This window comes from Pongo abelii, chromosome 5 (assembly GCF_028885655.2).
Source record: "Pongo abelii isolate AG06213 chromosome 5, NHGRI_mPonAbe1-v2.0_pri, whole genome shotgun sequence".
Taxonomy (NCBI): Eukaryota; Metazoa; Chordata; class Mammalia; order Primates; family Hominidae; genus Pongo; species Pongo abelii.
Window position 1 is genome coordinate 134,257,328 of NC_071990.2, and position 20,045 is coordinate 134,277,372.

Here is a 20,045-nt window from a genome sequence, read left to right on the forward strand (position 1 = left end):
TAGCCTTAAGGTGGGACAGTTGGGGCTATGAGTGCCCTGGGTCAGGTCTCCTTTGATATGAACTTGGAACAGCCGTCAATTCTTCTAGCACTCAAAACTACGTTCACTGTAGAAATAAATGTCAACATTCCCTTTTGATTGGAAAGTAAATCTCCTGATAAACATTAGCATAGAAAACTAGGTGAATTCAAATTGTCTTTAATGTCAAAGGGAATTCAGTCATAAACCTCTAAATTCCCATCATTACTATTCTCGTCAAGGGCACAGCTATGTTTGCAATGGCCCTGAAACTCCTCACTCCCATACATACAAACCCACACAAAGTCTCAAGCAAATGAGGCTGGAGCTGGAGTTTGATCTTCATTTATCTGACCCAAACACCCAGGCTCTTTCTATTGTTCCACACTGCAACATTTCAGAGTAGCCAAAAAAATGGAGAACATTATCACAATACTTAAAAAATAATTCTTGATGAGAAAAAATATTTAGGACTCACTGGTCTATACTACTGAAATAGCCCTTCAAAGTTTCTTAGTAAACTTGGGAAGCCGATAAACATATTTAGCCAAGTATATGATGCAGAAACTGAGGGATAAAGAGACACCCTATACCATTACAATATTTTGCAAAGCTATGATCATTAATAATATGAATATTAGCAGGTAAGTTATTGCTGAATTGCTGGTCCCACATGAGCTGTAAAATGAGTCCTTTGTGTACCACCTCCCAAAGAGTGACACTGTTAGTATAGGCCCAGATGATCCATTCTTGTTTACCAAACGCCCATCTTTCAGCACCTAAAGAAAAGGTGGGAAAAGTACAGTCAGCTTTCTTAACATACAAGTTAAAAGCAAATTAATCATTTTGAAACCATCCTAGATATAATGTATAGTCAAATCATTCCTGATTTAGGAGGATGCATCAAGTAGGCCAGGCGGGGGACAGCCATTTACTATATAATGAAGACTAGAGCAATTCAAGAGGGCCCGAGGGCCCAAGATTTTAGTTTCAGCAATCAAATGTAACCATTAATGGAAAGTCAAAATCAGCAGCAGCAATTCATTGAGTTCATTCTATTATGTGCAACACAATCAGGAACCAGAGAGGTATACATCACATCCTTCCCTCAAGAAGCTTAAGAGCTAATGGTGAAATGGAGTGGATTCTAAACATAAAGAGAGAAATCAGTTTATCAGTGTATCAGAGAAGAAAACAGGTAAGTGCTTAGGAGGTCTGAGAAGAAAAAACTGAACTGGTCTGTTTCACAGAGTGGGACACAAGCTGCCAAAAACTCAAGCTTTTAGAAATTTCTTTCAAGGGCTGTATGGCGGAAGACATTGTGGGAAGTGGACATTGAATCAGCAAAGGCTCATTCTGAGACAGAAGTGTGTGTGACAGGTCAAGGCAATGTGAGTTCTCATTCTAGACTGGTTAAAACCAGTGGTGTGCTGGAGCTAGTGGTGCACAGGCTCATGAGAACAGATTGTTAAATTTCCAGGAAATTGGACAGCTGGCTGTTAAACACAGCCATTATTTTTCCCCCTTTCTTGAGATGGAGTCTTGCTCTGTCAACCAGGCTGGAGTGCAGTGGCATGAACTTGGCTCACTGCAACCTCCGCCTGCTGGGTTCAAGTGATTCTCCTGCCTCAGCCTCCCCAGTAGCTGGGATTACAGGGGCGTGCCACCAAGCCCAGCTAATTTTTGTATTTTTAGTAGAGACAGGGCTTCACCATGTTGCCCAGGCTGGTCTCGAGCTTCTGGCGTCAAATGGTCCTCCCAACTCAGCCTCCCAAAGTGCTGGGATTACAGGTGTGAGCTATCAAGCTCTGCCAACAGATCCATTCTTGAAGCTGGTGGGATCATGGTGGGAATATTGACACAATGAAAACTGGCAAATTCCATAAATCAGGGCTTTTTGTTTTCTACCTCAGAGAAGGAATTGTTTAAAGTTACATCACACCACTGGCTAGAGCTGAAGATTAGTGAAGAAGAGAAGAAGGAATATGATCAGAGGAAGGTGGAGATCAGATGCGAAAAGCATGAATGACCAGATCTACCCTGAAGCCACAGTGGAGTCTTCGTAAGAGAGGAATGTGTACAAAGCAATTGAACAAGAATAGAAGGAAACATGCATAGACAGTCAATAAACAGAACAAGAATAAAAGAAAATGAACCCATTAGTTGTGGAAATGGAGTTGGAATGGAGAAGAAATTGAAAATTGGGAAATTAGTTGGAGTGGAGAAGAAATTGAAAATTAGGAAAATAGATGCTTTATAACTGGAAGGAGAGAATGACTAAATATCCTAGAAGATAATGATTGTACTTCACCATTCACAAAGTGCCTTCACATGCATTATCATATTTGATCCTCACCAAATCAGTGAGGAAAATATTCTCTTCTATGAGTAGGAAATTCAGAGGTTAAGTGACTTTCCCAAGGTTATCTAACTAGTTAGTTATGGAGAACGGACTCTGCCAGTGCTTCTGACAATACACCAGAGTTGCCTAAGGTGCTAAAGCAAGATGTTTCCACATTTGTGGGCATGGTCAGTAACACCACCCTTTTAACATAAAACTAAAGTGGTGGTGGGGGTTGAGGATATACAACAAGTGTGTTGAAATCTCTGCAATAGTGATCCTCTAAGATAACATGTAAATATTTACGGAGAGAGTGTGCATCCATCAACAGAACTGAGAAACTACTCAAGAAGCCATAATGAGCATGACTGATGTAAAACATTTGTCATCTTCAATATTATGGCTGCTCTCTCTAGAAACAACATACTCACAGAAGGGCCATGCCCTGCAAGGTCTCTAGAGAAAAGAAGCACTAAAAAAACCAAGAATGGGTTATTGGACTTTTTTTGGCTCTTTTTGAGGAAAGTGAGCACCTTGATCCTACATGGTCTTTAGATCACCAGCCCTAAAGAGAAGAAACACATTGCCTCAGGCTTCCGTGGCTTCTTGGAAATCTTTTCCAAGAATGCCCAACTCCTTTTGTTTTAATTCTGCACTCACAAAACAAACTGATCTATCATTTGTACTTTTGAGAGGATTTGCCAATGAAGAGTCTCCTTGACATACAGTTCATTGTTCCCAGCTAAGGGAACCTATTTTTTAAAATAACAAGTTGGTGTTCTCGCTTATCTATCTTGCAAACTTGATTAGTATCTGTTCCTTAGAACCTGATGAACTTCAGTGAAAGTCATGCCACAGAGAATCTACACTTACAAAATAAAGACCTGCCTCACCCTCACCATGATGCTCCCTCCAAGGGACTGCAATTCCAAAGACCCGCCCTGCCAGCTGTCACATGGCTCTTTCATATCTTTTTTGGTGTAATGCAATCTATATCTCATTTCCTTCTTCTGCAAATGGTCTGGAGCAGGTGAGACAAGATCCAAATGATGATTATAGGTGCCCAATTTAAACGGTAGGTGCTATGCCCCCCTTCCCTCCTTCCTTCCATCCATCCAGGAAGGAGCCAGAGATGGGATGCAGCATGACAAGTTCACAGAATCCTTAAAAGTTGAGACCTACTGATACCACATTTACCCTGATGTAATTATTACACATTGCATGTCTGTATCAAAATATCTCCTGTAACCCATAAATATATACACCTACTATGTACCCACAAAAATTAAAAACAAGGCCGGGCATGGTGGCTCGTGCCTGTAATTCCAGAACTTTGGGAGGTCAAGGCGGCAGATCACTAGAGGTCAGGAGTTGGAGACCAGCCTGGCCAATGTGGTGAAACCCCATCTCCACTAAAAATACAAAAAGTAGCTGGGCGTGTTGGCATGCACCTGCAGTCCCAGCTACTTATGAGGCTGAGGCAGGAGAATCGCTTGAACCTGAGAGGCAGAGGTTGCAGTGAGCTGAGATCGCACCACTGCACTCCAATCTGGGCGACACAGCGAGACTCCATCTCAAATAATAATAATAATTAAAAATAATAAAAAAACTTTTTTTAAGACTTGAGATGTAAAAATACTATGGAGTTAAGCATTTAAACATGTATTCTCTTGTATCATTCTCTAACTCTTCTTAACTGCCTGAAGCCATTTGGGTTGAAATTTTTAAAACAAAGAAAGGAAGTAGTAATGGAATAAACTATTTATGTTCTCCAACTGTTCATGCGCTATCACCATCCACCTTCAAACACTTATGTGGTTCAGAGTAAGAGTGAAATGGTATTTCTGGCTTTGGACCTTTAACCTAGTTTGGAAAACTCTAGCATTTTTTTTGTCCTTCTCCCATGGATGAAGTAATTTCATCAGGTAAATGTTCAGTCCTACTTTGGGACAATTCCTCAAAGAGATAGATTTCTATGAGTCCAAGACATGGAAAAAGTGGCAAAGTAGTACCAGAAAATTAGATTGTGTGCTCAGTTTAAATCTTCAGGCTTACAGAATATAATGCATCAATATGGCTAGACCCTATGTCCTCCTAAGTTTACCTTGGTGACCCTGATTTCTCTCTCTCATTTCCTTGAAGTGATCTCAGATAGATATTTATGTCAGTCCAGCCACCTTTTAGCTACTGGATTTTAGCCCCAGACTCCTTGCTGTAGATCTAATCATGATTTTCTGTAGTTGGCACTTCAGCTTTTATTCCAGCCTCAACTTGCTCATGAGATTCTACCTAAACAGGTTCTATGGCAGCAAAGGATTCCTGATCTTTGGATTTTATGGCCTTAAGGTTACACTGTGTGTTAAATTTTTGGTTTCACAGAATTAAGTATTTTTATAAGTATGATATATTCCACTCTGATAACACAGCAGATACAGATACATGACCATAAGCAATCTGCAATTTTAAAGACTTCCTTACTTGATGTCTTGATTGAATTAATTTGGACCCTATTTTATAGGATATGCAACGATTTCACCCTAGTTACTGAAACCCTGCCACTGTTTGCCACAATTCAGAGAAGACATTAATATTCAAGCCACTGGAATATGTGTATGTATGCATGCATGTGCATGTGTGCAAGTGTATATTAGCAGATATAAGCCTGCAGAGTTATAATTCTAATTTGAAGCCAGCTTAATTTGTGAATTAATTAGCTACAGCCACTGTAATTTATGAACAAATGCTGGGTGCAGTGGCGCATGCCTTTAAATCCTAGCTACTCAGGAGGCTGAGGCAGGAGGATTGCTTGGGCCCAGGAGTTTGAGGCTTCAGTGAACTATGATCATGCCACTGCACTCTAACCTGGGTGACAGAGCAAGACTCCGTTTAAAAAAAAAAAAAGTGAAATAAACATCTGATTTTCTGTTTGTTTTCACTTGTGACAAAAGGAAGTTAAAAATCTATAAACAAACATTCTTCAATGAATGGTATCTCAAACTCACAGTTCTAGGTATGTTCTTTATTATGTTCTTCCAATGAAGTATCATCATTTTATAATTAGTTGTTATAAATTGAAAAAATGATCACAATATTTTCCCCTCCTTGACCCATGTCCTTTTGCTGTGTGATTTTATAGCTCTTCCCGTTGAGAGGTCTGAGTTCTTTATTTCTCTACCACTTGAATCACCATTGCTCATGTAACTTCCTGTGTTGATGCAACATTTGCAAACATGGTGCAAGCAGAGATTTGCAAAGAACTTGCAAAGATTTTTTTCTCTTGATGCTTCTGGACTCGTTCAGCTAACATGTGAACAAGCTCAGGTTTGCTGAAAGATGAGAGACCACAGGGAGAGATGGCCTTAATAATCCCAGCTGTCCAGGACAAGGCAATCACAAACTGGTCAGTCCTAGTCAACCCACTAGCCAATGGCAGACATAATGAGCCCAGCCAACGTCAACTGAGCCTATCTCAGACCAGAAAAACAGCCTACCTACACCAACTTCAAATTGCCAACCCACAGAACCAAGGCTAAAGAAATGGTTTTGAGGAAATTTGTTACACAGCAGAAGTTAACTGGCAGAGTGGCTATAGCTTGTTTTACTTGGCTTCAGAGAACATATAAAATGAAAATACTCTTATAAAAGTCCTCTTACCTCAAATTTTCCAGGTGACAGATGAATTTCGGTAAGTAGCACTTCAGGAAAAACATACTCTGTTCCAAATGTGCCACTGAGAGAGAACATTTCAAATCTTGTAGAGGCAGTTTCTACTGGCCGTCCACAAGTTGTCAAATTAGTAGTCCTGCACTTCAGCATTGTGCAGACCTATGTGGAACAAACGCAGATAAAACGCAATGCCTTACATCGAAGTTACTCGTACCAGAAATGTTGCCTTAGTGTTTAACCACAGCAAAGCAAACATTATCTTTCTCTGAAAAGGGATTTGGATCATGTTTCTTATAATTAACTGCTTTATTAAAAATGGCAAGGGACTTGAGAATCAATCCACTTCCTGAATAACAAGTGGATTAAGAGAAAGAAGTCAGTTTAGAATTAGAGTTAAACCATTAGCTTGGTATGACAGATGATGGCATTGAGCTCAATGAAGTGGAGATCTTTGGGCAACAATAGTACTGAAGAGTACTGAAGCTGAAAGGATATTAATCTCACCTCTCTTCCCAATCCTTTTCTTTAGAAGAAGGAAGTGGGACACGGAGTATAATAGGAAAATACAAATTCAGAGCCAACATTCTATAAGAAGTTCTCATCTTTAAAATTTGTCATTTGAAAGCAATACAAGGCCAGGTGTGGTGGTTCACACATTATTCCAGCACTTTGGGAGGCCAAGGCATTCGGATCACCAGAGGTGAGGAGTTGGAGACCAGCCTGGCCAACATGGTGAAACCCCGTCTCTACTAAAAATATTTTATATATGTATATATATATTTCCAGGTGTGGTGGCACATGCCTGTAGTCCCAGCTACTCAGGAGGCTGAGGCACAAGAATCACTTGAACCTGGGAGGCAGAGGTTGTAGTAAGCCGAGATCATGCTACTGCACTCCAGCCTGGGCGACAGAGTGAGACTCTGTCTCACACAAAAAAATAAAAATAAAAATAAAATAAGAAAAGAAAAAGAAAGCTATACAAAAACCAGGACATCTGATTAGAAGAGAAACTAAAATAAAAGTAGTATCCCTATTTACTGTTAGTTTTGCAAGTGAAAATAAGACTGTTTATAATTTAGATATGTTGGCAAACCCACTTAAGGAAGTCTTCTTGATGTTCTCCACAGTAGGCTGGTTTATTAGTCAAATAGAAAGTCATCATGGTTTGGTTAATAATTTTTAAAATATGCTTAAAGCAAGCAATAAGATTATACTTAATTCCCATTGTAAATATTTTATCCCAGTGTATGTATGTGTATAAACGCACATGTGTGTGTGTTGTGTGTGTGTGTGTTGCCATCAATGCATGGAGTCAAGCCAAGGAAAAGCACCTGGTTTTCTGGAACAAATATAAAAAGTTAACCTGGAATTTACCTTTCACTTGAATGCCCTTTCATTTGAACTGAAATTACCTGCCAGTACTCTCTTCTTCTTCGGCCATGTAACCCTGTAAAAGCTCCTAGAACGTACACTTCATTCTCTTCTTTTTGTAACATTCTGTAGCTTAAATGACAGCAAAGCTCCTTTTGACAGACTGTAAGATTTCCTGCGTTTTCAAAAAGTTCTGTGAAGTTGAACCCATCCCTGGAAATAAATCCGATGAAAGTGTTTTTCTGTACTGGAAATGGTTTGATGGTGGTGGCGTAGGCATTCCAATTCACAGCTGTTGGGTAGGCAAGCGAGGATAGGGGATGTGAATCCACCTCCGAAAGGAGAATTTTTCCCAACTCTGTCTTCATGTCATAATGATACACTTTGGGACCGTTTGGTGCATAAATACCACTTCCTGTGAATGAAAGACAAGTCTTCTAAAAACAACAACACACACAAAAAAACCAACACTGCCAATTTCCCCATCAGAACTGGGCATGTGATCACGCCACGATATTAGTCACGATGAGAGAGCATACATGCTTCTAATTGCACTGAACACCCAACTACTTCTATTCTCTATTGGAAGATATTAAAATACACATTCCTTGGTCTCATTTCAATTAAACCTTAAATATAATAGCATTATTTATTAGCATTATGGAAAATTAAACCAACTACAAAAATCTTTGTAGTCAGGAGTTCCTGAAAGATGGGGAAAGGGAATAAAAATTCTCCCCTATTCCTCATTGTGGTGGTTTTCAAATATATCCAAAAACTCCTTAACACTCTTCTTTCCAGTGGGAGGATCTAATTCCTTTCCCCTTGAATGTTGGCTAGACTTAGTGACTCACTTTCAATGAATAGAACATGGCAGAAGTGATGGTGGGTAGCTAGTCATAAATAGCAATGTGGCTTCCTCCCTTTTCTCTCTTGTCCCCTCTCATTAATTGCTCTGGAGGAAGACAGCAGCCATGTCATGAGGGTATGCCTATTTCCTATGAGGAGACAAAGGGCGAGATATAGAGGCTTCCATGGCCACTGAGGAAAGTAATAGCTGGGTAGCATTTGGCAAATTACTTGCACTCTCTGTATGTCAATTTTTCTCATCTGCAAAATTGGGATGACACTATCTATCTCATATAATTATTGTAATAATTAAATGAATAATATACATAAAGGTCTTAGTATAACCATAGCTTATAATCAAGTGCTAGCTTTTTTTTCTATTGTGAAACTATGAAAAACACAGTAATAAGTTCCAACAAGCAAAAAATTAATACAAGTCATAACTAAGGCATTCATTTCTCTGCACTTAAAAATATAATATGAAACCTAACCTGGTCATGAATTACCTGTCATATTTAGGCTGACATGATGTGCGTTGGCCACAAGAAGATTAACTCGCATTCCCATTGCCCAAGCTGAATGGAATTCAATAGCTGTCAAAAGGGGCAAAACATTCATCCAAGCTGTGGGAAACAGTATGGTGTCCACATGGAAATCTTTCACCAGAGTAACACCGGGATCATAGAAGAATATATCAAAGCACGTGAAAATGCCAAACCTTCCAAATGTGGTGTTGAAAGTCACCAGCTCCGGCTTTTCAGGGACGTCAAACTGAGGCTCAGAGTACAGGTGGTACTACAACAAATGGATAGGAGAAAACTAGTAAAGCCTTGTTTATTGAAGAAATGACTCATAAAAACCCTCCAACTTGGTAACAGATTTGGCTATGGTCAACTGCAGGGAATTTCCTAGGAAGCGGATAAATCTGGCAATTGGAAGTAAATTTCTAAGGAAAATGTGGAGGAATATGTAACATACGTCCATAGCATCTCTCTTATCTCCTCTCTCTCCTTTCTCTCTCCCTCTCTCTCAGTTAAGAGCCAAATACCTTCCCATAAACCCCAAAGTCTATAAGCTTTTTTTAAATTTAATTTTATTTTATTTTTCTGAGACGGAGTCTCGCTGTATCGCCCAGGCTGGAGTGCAGTGGCATGATTTCGGCTCACTGCAACCTCCACCTCCTGGGTTCAAGCAATTCTCCTGCCTCAGCCTCCCGAGTAGCTGGGATTACAGGCACGTGCCACCATGCCCGGCTAATTTTTTTTGTATTTTTAGTAGAGACGGGGTTTCACCGTGTTAGCCAGGATGATCTTGATCTCCTGACCTCATGATCCACCCACCTGGGCCTCCCAAAGTGCTGGGATTACAGGCATGAGCCATAGCGCCCAGCCCTATAAGCTTCTTAAAAGTTAAAAGATATGCATTATTCTTCTTTGAATCCTTGGTGCCTAGAAACGTAATATTAATAGATGCATAATAAATACCTGTGAGTCAGTATTAATAGATGCATAATAAATACCTGTGAGTCAGGTGAAAGATGCCATCTCTTTCTTTAGTGTCCCATCCAAAGTAATCTTAGTGACTCTTACCCACCTTTCAAAATTACCATAGAAAGAAATGTATTTAATTCCCCGATTCCTTCCAGGTAAACTCAAGAAAAACTTAGTCTAATATAATAATTGGAGTCAACAGTTAATAAAATGGTCGGCAGTGTAGAAAAAATATCTAAAAAATAGAAAAGAAATTGAACTTTACTACTGTTTTAAGAATTGACAGGCCATGCCTGTAATCCCAGCACTTTGGGAGGCCAAGGCGGGCGGATAACTTGAGGACAGGAGCTCAAGACCAGCCTGGCCAACATGGAGAAACCCCGTCTCTACTAAAAAATCCAAAAATTAGCCGGGTGTGGTGGTATGCACCTGTAATCCCAGCTACTCAGGAGGCTGAGGCAGGAGAATGGGTTGAACCTGGGAGTCAGAGGTTGCAGTGAGCTGAGATCGTGCCACTGCACTCCAGCCTGGGTGACAGAGCCAGACTCTGCCTCAAAAAAAAAAAAAAAAGAATTGATCGACAAAGGTATTCTCATTAGGTTCACATATGTCAGAGGTCATGGGTTACAAACGGTCCCTGAGGTACCCTCAGGGAAGAGTGAGAGTAGACAGGGTGACTGCAGGTTCCTTGCTAGTTTGTCCACATTCAGTGCACTGTGCCATCCTGCACATTTACAGAATAGCAGAATAGCTTCAAATGATTATGGCAAAGAAACTGCATTGAAAGATAATATGAATAATGCAAACAATCTCCCAAGCAAGAAAATGGAAGCACTGACCTTTCTATTTTTACTATGAGACACATTTTAAGAAGAAAGTGAAGTGCAGTGATGTATATGAAAAGAAGCTGTCAAAATCCACAAAATTATGAAGAAAGCGTTTTGAAATTGTTGTGCCTTATAAATACACACACAAAAATACATATATTGAGGACTTATGTTAACAGTTTTTTCCAATAGGGGTCCATGACCAAAATCATTTGAAAACCATTGGTTTAACATCCCTCCTCTTAATTAATATTTATATTTTAACTGAGACTGCCAGGAGATAATTTCTCCACTCCAAAGATTCTGAGGCTACAATTTAAGATGCTTAGAAAATATCTGGGAGTGGAGAAGGGACATTCATACTGCCTGTAAATCACACATATCCATTTAAAAGGCCAGCCTTCTTTCTCTACCTAGTTTAGTGTAAAATTATGACTTAAAGGTTATTTGATTCCTTTTCTCAATTCAGAATTTAAAGTAAACATTTTATGGTTTGAGCTTAAATCTATAAGATGGTAATTAAATTAGCTGGTGTAGAAAATAAGGTATTTTGTGATTTGATAGCAAATTAACTTATGCGAAGCTGATTCATACAATTTTGAAACATCTTTATACCATTTCAATATTAAATAGTATTTAGATTATGGCTGTGTTTGGTGGCTCATGCCTCTAATCTCACCATTTTGGGAGGCCAAGGTGGGAGGACTGCTTGAGTTGAAGAGTTCAAGGACAGCCTGGGCAAGGTAGTGAGACCCTGTCTCCAAAAAATATTTAAAAATTAGCATGGTGGCACATGCCTACAGTCTCAGCTACTTGGGAGGCTGAGGCAGGAGGATCTCTAGAGCCCAGGAGTTTGAGGTTAACAGTGAGCCATGATGGCTCCACTGCACTCCAGCCTGGGCAACAGTGAGACCCTGTCTCTAAAAAAATATAAAATTATTGAAATAATGCCCAGATTATAGTCACCTTAGTATCTTTTTTATGTTAAAATTATTTGTTTTATATGTGCAAAAAGTTTATCTCAATCCTGGACCATTATGACACTTTTTTTTTTAAAGACCAACATTAATCCCTTTATTTCTGAATGAGATGAAATCACTGACATGCTTGATGCTTCCACTATTAGAATATACCCTTTAAACATGAAAAGAACAACTGCAGGAGCTTTAACATCCATTATCATGGGTGAACATCTTTGTTTACTTCTAAAGTACATCACACCTATTTGGTAGTTAAAAAACTGAAAATAAAACCTTTTCTTGTATAAAATGCTTGGTTTTAAAATGGCAATTTATTCTGCTTTCTGAAATTTAAGCCTTTTAGATACCACAAAGTTACCCTCCTGGCCTTATGACACTTTTTTTTTTAATAGCTCTCTGCCTACATGATTTTCCAGAGTAGTTTTTTCCAAAGTGTCATTTTCTTTTTTCTTTTTTCTTTTTCTTTTTCTTTTTTTTTTTTTTTTTTCTTTTTTTTGAGAATCTCCCTCTGTCACCCAGGCTGGAGTGCAGCGACACAATCTCGGCTCACTGCAGCCTCCGCCTCCTGGGTTCAGGCAAGTCTCCTGCTTCAGCCGCCCACATAGCTGGGACTACAGGCATGTGCCATCACACCCAGTTAATTTTTGTATTTTTTAGTAGAGACAGGGTTTCACGATGTTGGCCAGAGTGGTCTCAAATTCCTGGCCTCAAGTGATCCGCCTGCCTCAGCCTCCCAAAGTGCTGGGCTTACAGGCATAAGCCTCCACGCCCAGCCCAAAGTGTCATTTTCTTTATTGCCCACTTTCAAAAAGCAAAACAACAACAACAACAATACCCTTTAGTAATATTGTATCATATAGGGAATGAAACTCAAACTCCTAAACCCAGCACTGACCACTCACAACACGCTCCATTTTACACATCCGTCCCTCTCTCTTACCTTATGGTAACGTGCTACGAGTTTTCCTTCTGTATTATACACCACATTGGTATTGTATTGAAAGTAGCCATTAGGAGGACATGTGGAGTCACGGGAATTACATGGCTTTTTGTCCCCCAAATTTGCCAAGACATAGATAGAGTTGTTCTTGGCCAGGCAGCTGAGTCTTGCTTGTACTGGTGTGTGACCAAATCTAAACCAAATTATAATTAAGAAATTTCAATTTTAAAAAATATTTTAGTCACTTCATACAGAGACAATAGCAACTGTAACCACTTAAGTGGAACTTAAGTCAATACAAAAACTATGCCTAAAAATATCATACTTTAAAAGCCACAGGTGATTATACACTTGATGAATACTTGCCACACCGTATTTATTGCTCCAGAAATTCATTATTCAGTCTCCTGCCTCATCAAGGGTCTCCTCTCTACTGAAACATCCCATCAGCAATGAAATACCCTCTAGTACCTCCCATCTTTAAAAAATAAAATTAAAACCTCTTTTGACCCTTCCAAACATGCCCTTCCAAATATTGCTTTAATCCTCAGCTCTCTCTTCAAGCAAAACTCCTCAAAAGATCAGTCCCTCTTGCTGTTGCCAGTTCCTCCTCTCCCATTCTCTTTCAGAGCACTCCAACTTTTATCTCTATCGCCCAAACTCTTACTAACGCCAGCAGTGACCCCCACATTTTACCTGATCTCATCTTAACTTTTCAACAGCAGTTGGAACAGTTAATTACACCTCCTTCTGGAAACACCTCACTTCTTTATTGGACCCACCCTCTCATTTTCCTATTTACTGGTTGCTCTTCTTTGACTCTTCTGCTGATTCCTCCTTTTCTTCCGAGTCTAAACACTGGAATTTCCTAGTGCTGAAGCCTTATACCTACACTCTTCTCTAACTCACTCCACAGGTGAACTCATCATGGTGTTTAAAACCATCTATATGCTGACATCTGATTTTCTCTCTCCAGATATAATTTTGTCTTTTCATGCCAGACTTGTCCATGCAACTGCCAGGTTGACACCTCCAGGATGACAGTAGGACCTAGATTTTTAATATATATTAGAAGGTTTCTAGATAACCTTTTCCCAGGAAAATTAGCTTTGTGAGCCTAGGAAAATGCAGTTTCAAAGCATAAGGTCTTATGATTCACTTGAAAATACATGGTGAAGTCTTCGTGCCTAAGAAGCAACTCTGGGATGGAGAGACTCTATAACACTGAAAGGGTGTCCCTTCAGCAGAGGCTTTGGAATGTATTCCTAACACAATCCACTGTCTACTTCAGAAATTAAGTTACTACTTGTATCTATGAGATCTCTTCCCTTAGTTTTTCTTGCAGGAATACCCTATTTACACATTTTCTCAAAATTTAATAAAGATTTTCAATCACAAAAGACTGTTAAATAGTATCTAAGTACAATTTTTTAAAATCTGACAAATGTTGAGATAAATATAACCATAACATATACCACATATATGATAATTCAAGAGCAATCATTTTGCTTTGGTGAACGTGCACATTTTAGAGAGTTACTTTTGCACAAAAGACTAAGATAGTTAAAATACCTGTGGGGGTCTTGACATGGAATCCAGTTCACCTGAGGGTCTGGGATATCCTCCAGATAAGGGAAAACAGTTTCCCTGGTAAATTTCCATCCATAAAGTGCATCTTCTGGAGTCACAATGATTCGTGCACCCTGTTCAAAACAAGTGAAATAAAAATGATTTTTCCATGTACAACAACAGACAATTCAGCTCTCTCATCTTCCACCAGCTCCCATGCCCCTCGTATACATTATGATTAACAGAAATAAGAGAATACCTGCTCAGCTGCCTGCTTGATCGCTCTCTCCAGAATGTCTATATTCTTGTTCATGAGATTCAAGGCATCCTCCTGAGAAACCGGTGTTTCTGTTTTATTTGGCAAAATGACAGCATGTTCATACACTGCAGCTATAAAACTGTCCTGAGTACCAACCTGCAGGGTTATTAGGGCAAAAACTGCCACAGAGGTTGGAAAAGAGGAAGTGACCATGGCCAAGGTTTAGTGATTTCTGAAAGCAAAAATAACATTCATGTAGCATTTACAGAGGGGAGAATGTTTGCATAACATGCGGCTGCCAGTTACTGGCCTTTTATTTTATCATCTTTTTTTCTTCTTCTTCTTTTTTTTTTTTTTTTTTTTTTTGAGGCGGAGTTTGCTCTGTCACCCAGGCTGGAATGCAGTGGCACAATCTCAGCTCACTACAACCTCCACCTCCCAGGTTCAAGCGATTGTCCTTCCTCAGCCTCGCAAGCAGCTAGGACTACAGGTGCACGCCACCACGTCCAGCTAATTTTTGTATTTTTAGTAGAGACGGGGTTTCACAATATTGGCTAGGCTGGTCTTGAACTCCTGACCTTGTGATCCATCCACCTCGGCCTCTCAAAGTGCTGGGATTACAGGCGTGAGCCACTGCACTTGGCCTACTTTATAATCTTAAGAACGCAATATATCTGACCACTTTTAAAGAAAGAAAAGTTGCAGTTCATTTAAGACAATCAGAAAATATTACAGGGATTGAACAGCATGTACTATTAAGATTTAATGTTGAATTTCCAAAAGACACCCAAATTCAAATATAGAACAATTCCAGCTTTTGTTAATAGAAACTCATAACTAAATTAACTCTCATGTAAAAAAATCACATCCCAACAAATATCTCATTTATTAAATTTAAAAATTGACAACAATTTTTTTGGTTCTGATGACTTACTTACATTGTGTTTATTTTTAGACAAGGGGGAAAAAATTAAATACTTACTACTAAGAAAATGTAACAGAAAAATATTGAGAACAAAATTTACCCAAATCCACACTCTGACTTACTTATTGCTACTAAGGACTGAAAACATGTGCTCCAGAAAAGCAGGATTTTGTGTCTGGTTTGTTCACTGCTGTATAGTTAGTGCCTACAGCACCAATACCCCGAGGCATCTAGGCCAGAGGAGGAATCTCAGCTCAGGGGCCCCAGGCCTCAGGAGACTCTGCTTCTTTCCTTCTTTCTCTCTTTCACCCTTCCCTCCCCCTCCTCCGCCTACTTCTCCTTCTCCTCCTACTCCTTCTCCTCCTTCTTTTTCCTCCCTCCCCATCCCCTGCTTTGGAGGAAGATGCCAGGGAAGAGGAAGAGTCCAGGATTGGTGATAAGATCATCTGTGTTGTAATAAGGAGAAGATATAACTTACACTTTTGTTAGCAGCAAATAACAACAATGAGTTTAAAAACAATGCTAACAGGCCAGGTGCAGTGGCTCATGCCTGTAATCCTAGCACTTTGGGAGGTTGAGGCAGGCAGATCACCTGAGGTCAGGAGTTCAAGACCAGCCTAGCCAACATAGTGAAACCCCGTCTCTACTAAAAACACAAAAAGTAGCTGGTCGTGGTGGTGGGCGCCTGCAATCCCAGCTACTCGGGAGGCTGAGGCAGGACAATCGCTGGAACCCAGGAGGCAGAGGTTGCAGTGAGCCGAGATCACACCATTGCACTCCAGGCTGGGCGACAGAGCGAAACTCCGTCTCAAAACAAAAACAAAAACAAAAAAAACAACAAATACAGGATGTGATCTTGGATGCCTTCTTAGGACATTCATATTCTCCCTTCCCCAGGCCCAATCCTACCAGATAAAGGATTTGTTTTATTTTTATCCAGCCCTTTGGTAAAAGTCACGGAAATGCTTTTAGACAGAGTAGAAGAGTAGGTACAAATAAACAAAGTTTATTCTGTGCTTTCCTTCATACTGAGATAAATGTTTTGGTAAGAGTGGGGCCTAGGGGCTATAAATAAGATCTGCTCATATTTTCTGCTTTGAATAGAAGTTTCTATTAAAGGAATAACTTTTCTTATCTCTATAGAGCAGAAAACTAAAAATAATTCAGGAAAAATGGTCAAGCCCTTTTGTGGAAAATGTAAAGGGATAGATATTTTTATGAATTTTTAGCAGATTGTATAACAGACTGTTAGTATATAACCATACTATGTAGTGTATAAATAATTAGTAAATTAGCATAGGTGATTGGTATATAATAGATTATGAGTGCTGTTACAGTTTAGAAATCATGTAACCCAAATGCCCACTTATTACAGGATAGGAATCTGAGGCATAGAGAGCTAGAGCGACGGAGCAGGATGTCTGCTTCTCATTCCTGATTCCAGAGTCTTTCCTTTATACCCAAAACAGCACACGTGTCTGTGCTCTCTTTTAATGTCTGCAACTGAGTGTCTGAACACTCATGTCTTTTGGGGTTTTTTTGTTTTTTGTTTTTTTGTTTTGAGACAGAGTCTTGCTCTATTGCTCAGGCTGGAGTGCAGTGGTATGATCATGGCTCACTTCAGCCTCCACCTCCCAGACTCAAGTGATCCTTCCACCTCAGCCTCCCTAGTAGCTGGAACGCCAGGTACGCACCAATATGTCAGGCTAATTTTTGTTATTTTTTGTAGAGAGGAAGTTTCACCATGTTGCCAAGGCTTGTTTCAAACTCTCGAGCTCAAGCAATCCACCCACCTTGGCTTTCGAAAGTGCTGAGATTATAGGTGTCAGCCACCACAGCCAGCCATTCATGTCATTTAAAGAACCCAATTCAAAATGATCACCTTAGGAAGACCATAGGCAAATTTGCTAAGTGCTAAAGAAATTTCTGATGCAGTTGATGCCTAATAAAAACAACTAAGCTCTTCCATCTCTGTAAGTACAATTTGGGCCATGACCTACCTTCATTGATCTAGTATCACCAGTTAGTAATACTTCATTATCTCTTTTGCTTGGAAGTAGTCAGGTAAGCTGATGAGGAGGAGTTAACAGTTTTAAAATTTTGGCAGTAGAAGTGGGGACTATCATATCTGTTATTGTATTCCCAAATCTGATGTTTTTCTCTGTCCTTGGCTGTAAAAGATAGGAATAATGTTGATTAGAGTTTTGGTTTTTTTGTTTGGCTAACAGGGAAAGGGAAAATCACTTCTGATATAAAATCAAGATGACTAAATTCCCTCCTTTGTTTTTTTATTTGCAGCATCTAAAAATTGTCTCATTGAAACTGAGAATTTGAGTAACAAAGGTAATTGCAAAAAAGAATTAGAAGTTAGTAAGTGAAGGAGCAATTTAAATATAGGAAAATCCCTGAGATGTAAAGAAAACATTTGCCATAGAGGTCATTGATATTGTTTTAAATCTTCAGAAGTAAAAAACCAAATTCAGGACATACAGTCTCAATAGTTGACTTTTCATAAAGATGATTGATCAGGTAAAGCTTAAAATTTTTAGTTTAACTGAGTTATAAAATAAAGTAAGATTATTTTGCCACAGGCAACATTGATTAATTGTAATTCACTGCTAAAAGAGCCTACTTCCTAATTTGCCATTTTGGGATTAATGAACTTAGCTAAAAGGGTAAAAAGTTAAAATCAATTAAAAATTATTTGGCCAAAGAGTCACTATAAAAAAAACAGTATTTGGGTGGGCGCAGTGGCTCATGGTTGCCATCCCAGCACTTTGGGAGGCCGAGGCAGGCGAATTATTTGAGGTCAGGAGTTCGAGCCCAGCCTGGCCAACATGGTGAAACCCAGTCTCTACTAAAAATACAAAAACTAGCTGGGCGTGGTGGCAGATGCCTGTAATCCCAGCTACTTAGGAGGCTGAGGCGGGAGAATTGCTTGAACTCAGGAGGCAGAGGTTGCAGTGAGCCGAGAACACATCATTGCACTCCAGCCTGGGCGACAGAGTGAGACTCTGTCTCAAAAAAAAAAAAAAACAAAAAAAACCGAAAAACAGTAATAGCTCAAATATTTGTTTCTAATTGTGAATCTGATCTTCTGTTAGAATAATGTTCAATTGGACTACGTTTTAAGTCTTTAATTTTAAAAACCTCATTTTTTTCCCACTTTCTCAAGAGTAAGCATAGAGGTGTAGTTTCTGCTTTGCACCACTTCTTTGGACCTCTATTTCTCATCTAAAAGTTTAGGTAATCATACCTGCTCTATCTCCTAAAGATACATGAAAGTCCTCTGTAAGACTACAATGCAGATGACAATAATTAACAAAAGTGAGTGACTATTTAGTAATATAATATCCTGACTGCTTAATATTATTTCATTGTTAGGCCCACAGAAGTACTGTTGTTCAATTAAAATTCTAGTCTATTTGGATGACCGTGCTGAAGAACTGCTGGAATGAAATGGGGTTGACAGGGTACCTGGGCATCAACTCCTGATTCATGCTAAACCCAGCGTGGTAGAAGAACTGCAGTGGGGTAGCAAAGGTGAAACAAGAAAACCAAGGAACTCAACCCCAAGAAGGAGAGGAGCTGCTCCAGGCTCTGACACTGGCTGCTGGACTTCCTGTTCTGTCCCTTCTCCTGGATGCAAAATGACAAGTGAACTGAGAAACAAAGAATGGGAAATATCATGTATTATTATCAATGACATTCTCATAGGCAGCAAGGGTGACACATCAAAATAAGAATAAGAAGCAACAATAGACAGAAAAGCCAGGCTCCAATGTTAAAACTGTTTCTCTTAATACTGTATACCAAAAAAATACAATACTGTATCCAAAAAAACTACTTAATGGCAAAGAAAAACTTTTCTGTCTCTACACCACCGGAGTATTACATATGGCTTTAGCGAGACTGAGTCAGGCCCTGTAAAAGGCAAGGTTGGCTTGAAGAGAACCAGCTTGAACTTTAACCATCTTTTGGGGCCAGGTCTCATTCAGATAAGGTAATCCTCCAGCTTTAGAGTTGGATGGGTGTTCAATGCTTCAGATAGCTAATGAACACAGCTGAAATCAGAGCAAATCTGAGAAGGTAATGATATACCACAGCCTTGGATTCTCTGAAAGCACTACTAGATGGAAATGCTTGTGCAACATGAAATTGCCAATCATCACTGTTTTTGACCTAGCAAAAGTAATTTCACATGGTTCAACCAACATGTCTGTTTTCCTGTCTCAGAAACTTAGGGTTGAAGTTGCAGAAGTACCTTTGAGTTAGTAGCATCCTCCCCTACTTTCCGACAGCTCCTGCTTCCTTAAAATAAAATATTAACAATATTAATCTCATAGTTCCACCCACTATGCCAGTCTATTAACTCTGCCAAAAGTTTCTTGCATTCACCAGCCGGTCCTTTTAAAAAATTAAAAATTCTCTTGATTGAATTAAAAGCTTTTGGTAAAGTCGGGATGACGGTCACCACAGAAATAAATCCACAGGAACTGGATCCAAGTCACTCGTTGATTTATGTAGGCAGTTGGAGAGACATGCGTTTGAAAGGGTATGGTAAGAAAATAACATGGAAATCTCAGACATGAAAAAAATAAAAAGATAGATTAAAAATAGAAAAGTTTATGTTTTATTGAGCAATATGAGAATGTCACAGCAATTCACCAATAATGCCACTTGTTTATTTTCAGAGAGCAAGGAAGCAAAGAAAAAATAATGTTTGCAGCCCAAGAAAACTACTTACAGCTTTAGTCAAGGGGGAGCTTTCCACTCCGCTGGATCCCAGCTGCTTTCCTTTCCAAGGCCC

General features: G+C 39.4%; 1 protein-coding gene across 2 annotated transcripts; it reads right to left on the reverse strand.

Annotated features, from left to right (window-relative positions):
• Nucleotides 1-182: 182 nt before the first annotated feature.
• Nucleotides 183-14,675, reverse strand: LOC100436777 (pantetheine hydrolase VNN2). 2 transcript variants are annotated; one of them, XM_024248391.3, is made up of 7 exons: nt 14,311-14,674; nt 14,055-14,185; nt 12,483-12,675; nt 8,752-9,040; nt 7,438-7,811; nt 6,014-6,184; nt 183-797 (listed from the first exon to the last, which is right to left on the reverse strand). In XM_024248391.3, the coding sequence occupies exons 1-7, from the start codon at nt 14,521-14,523 to the stop codon at nt 606-608; spliced, it is 1,563 nt and encodes a 520-aa protein (XP_024104159.1). In that variant the 5' UTR covers nt 14,524-14,674; the 3' UTR covers nt 183-605. The 2 variants fall into 2 exon arrangements, with proteins under 2 accessions (XP_024104159.1, XP_054414144.1); XM_054558169.2 differs by lacking the exon at nt 183-797 and adding an exon at nt 5,358-5,685 and having other exon boundaries at nt 14,311-14,675.
• Between the last annotated feature and the right edge of the window lie 5,370 nt (nt 14,676-20,045).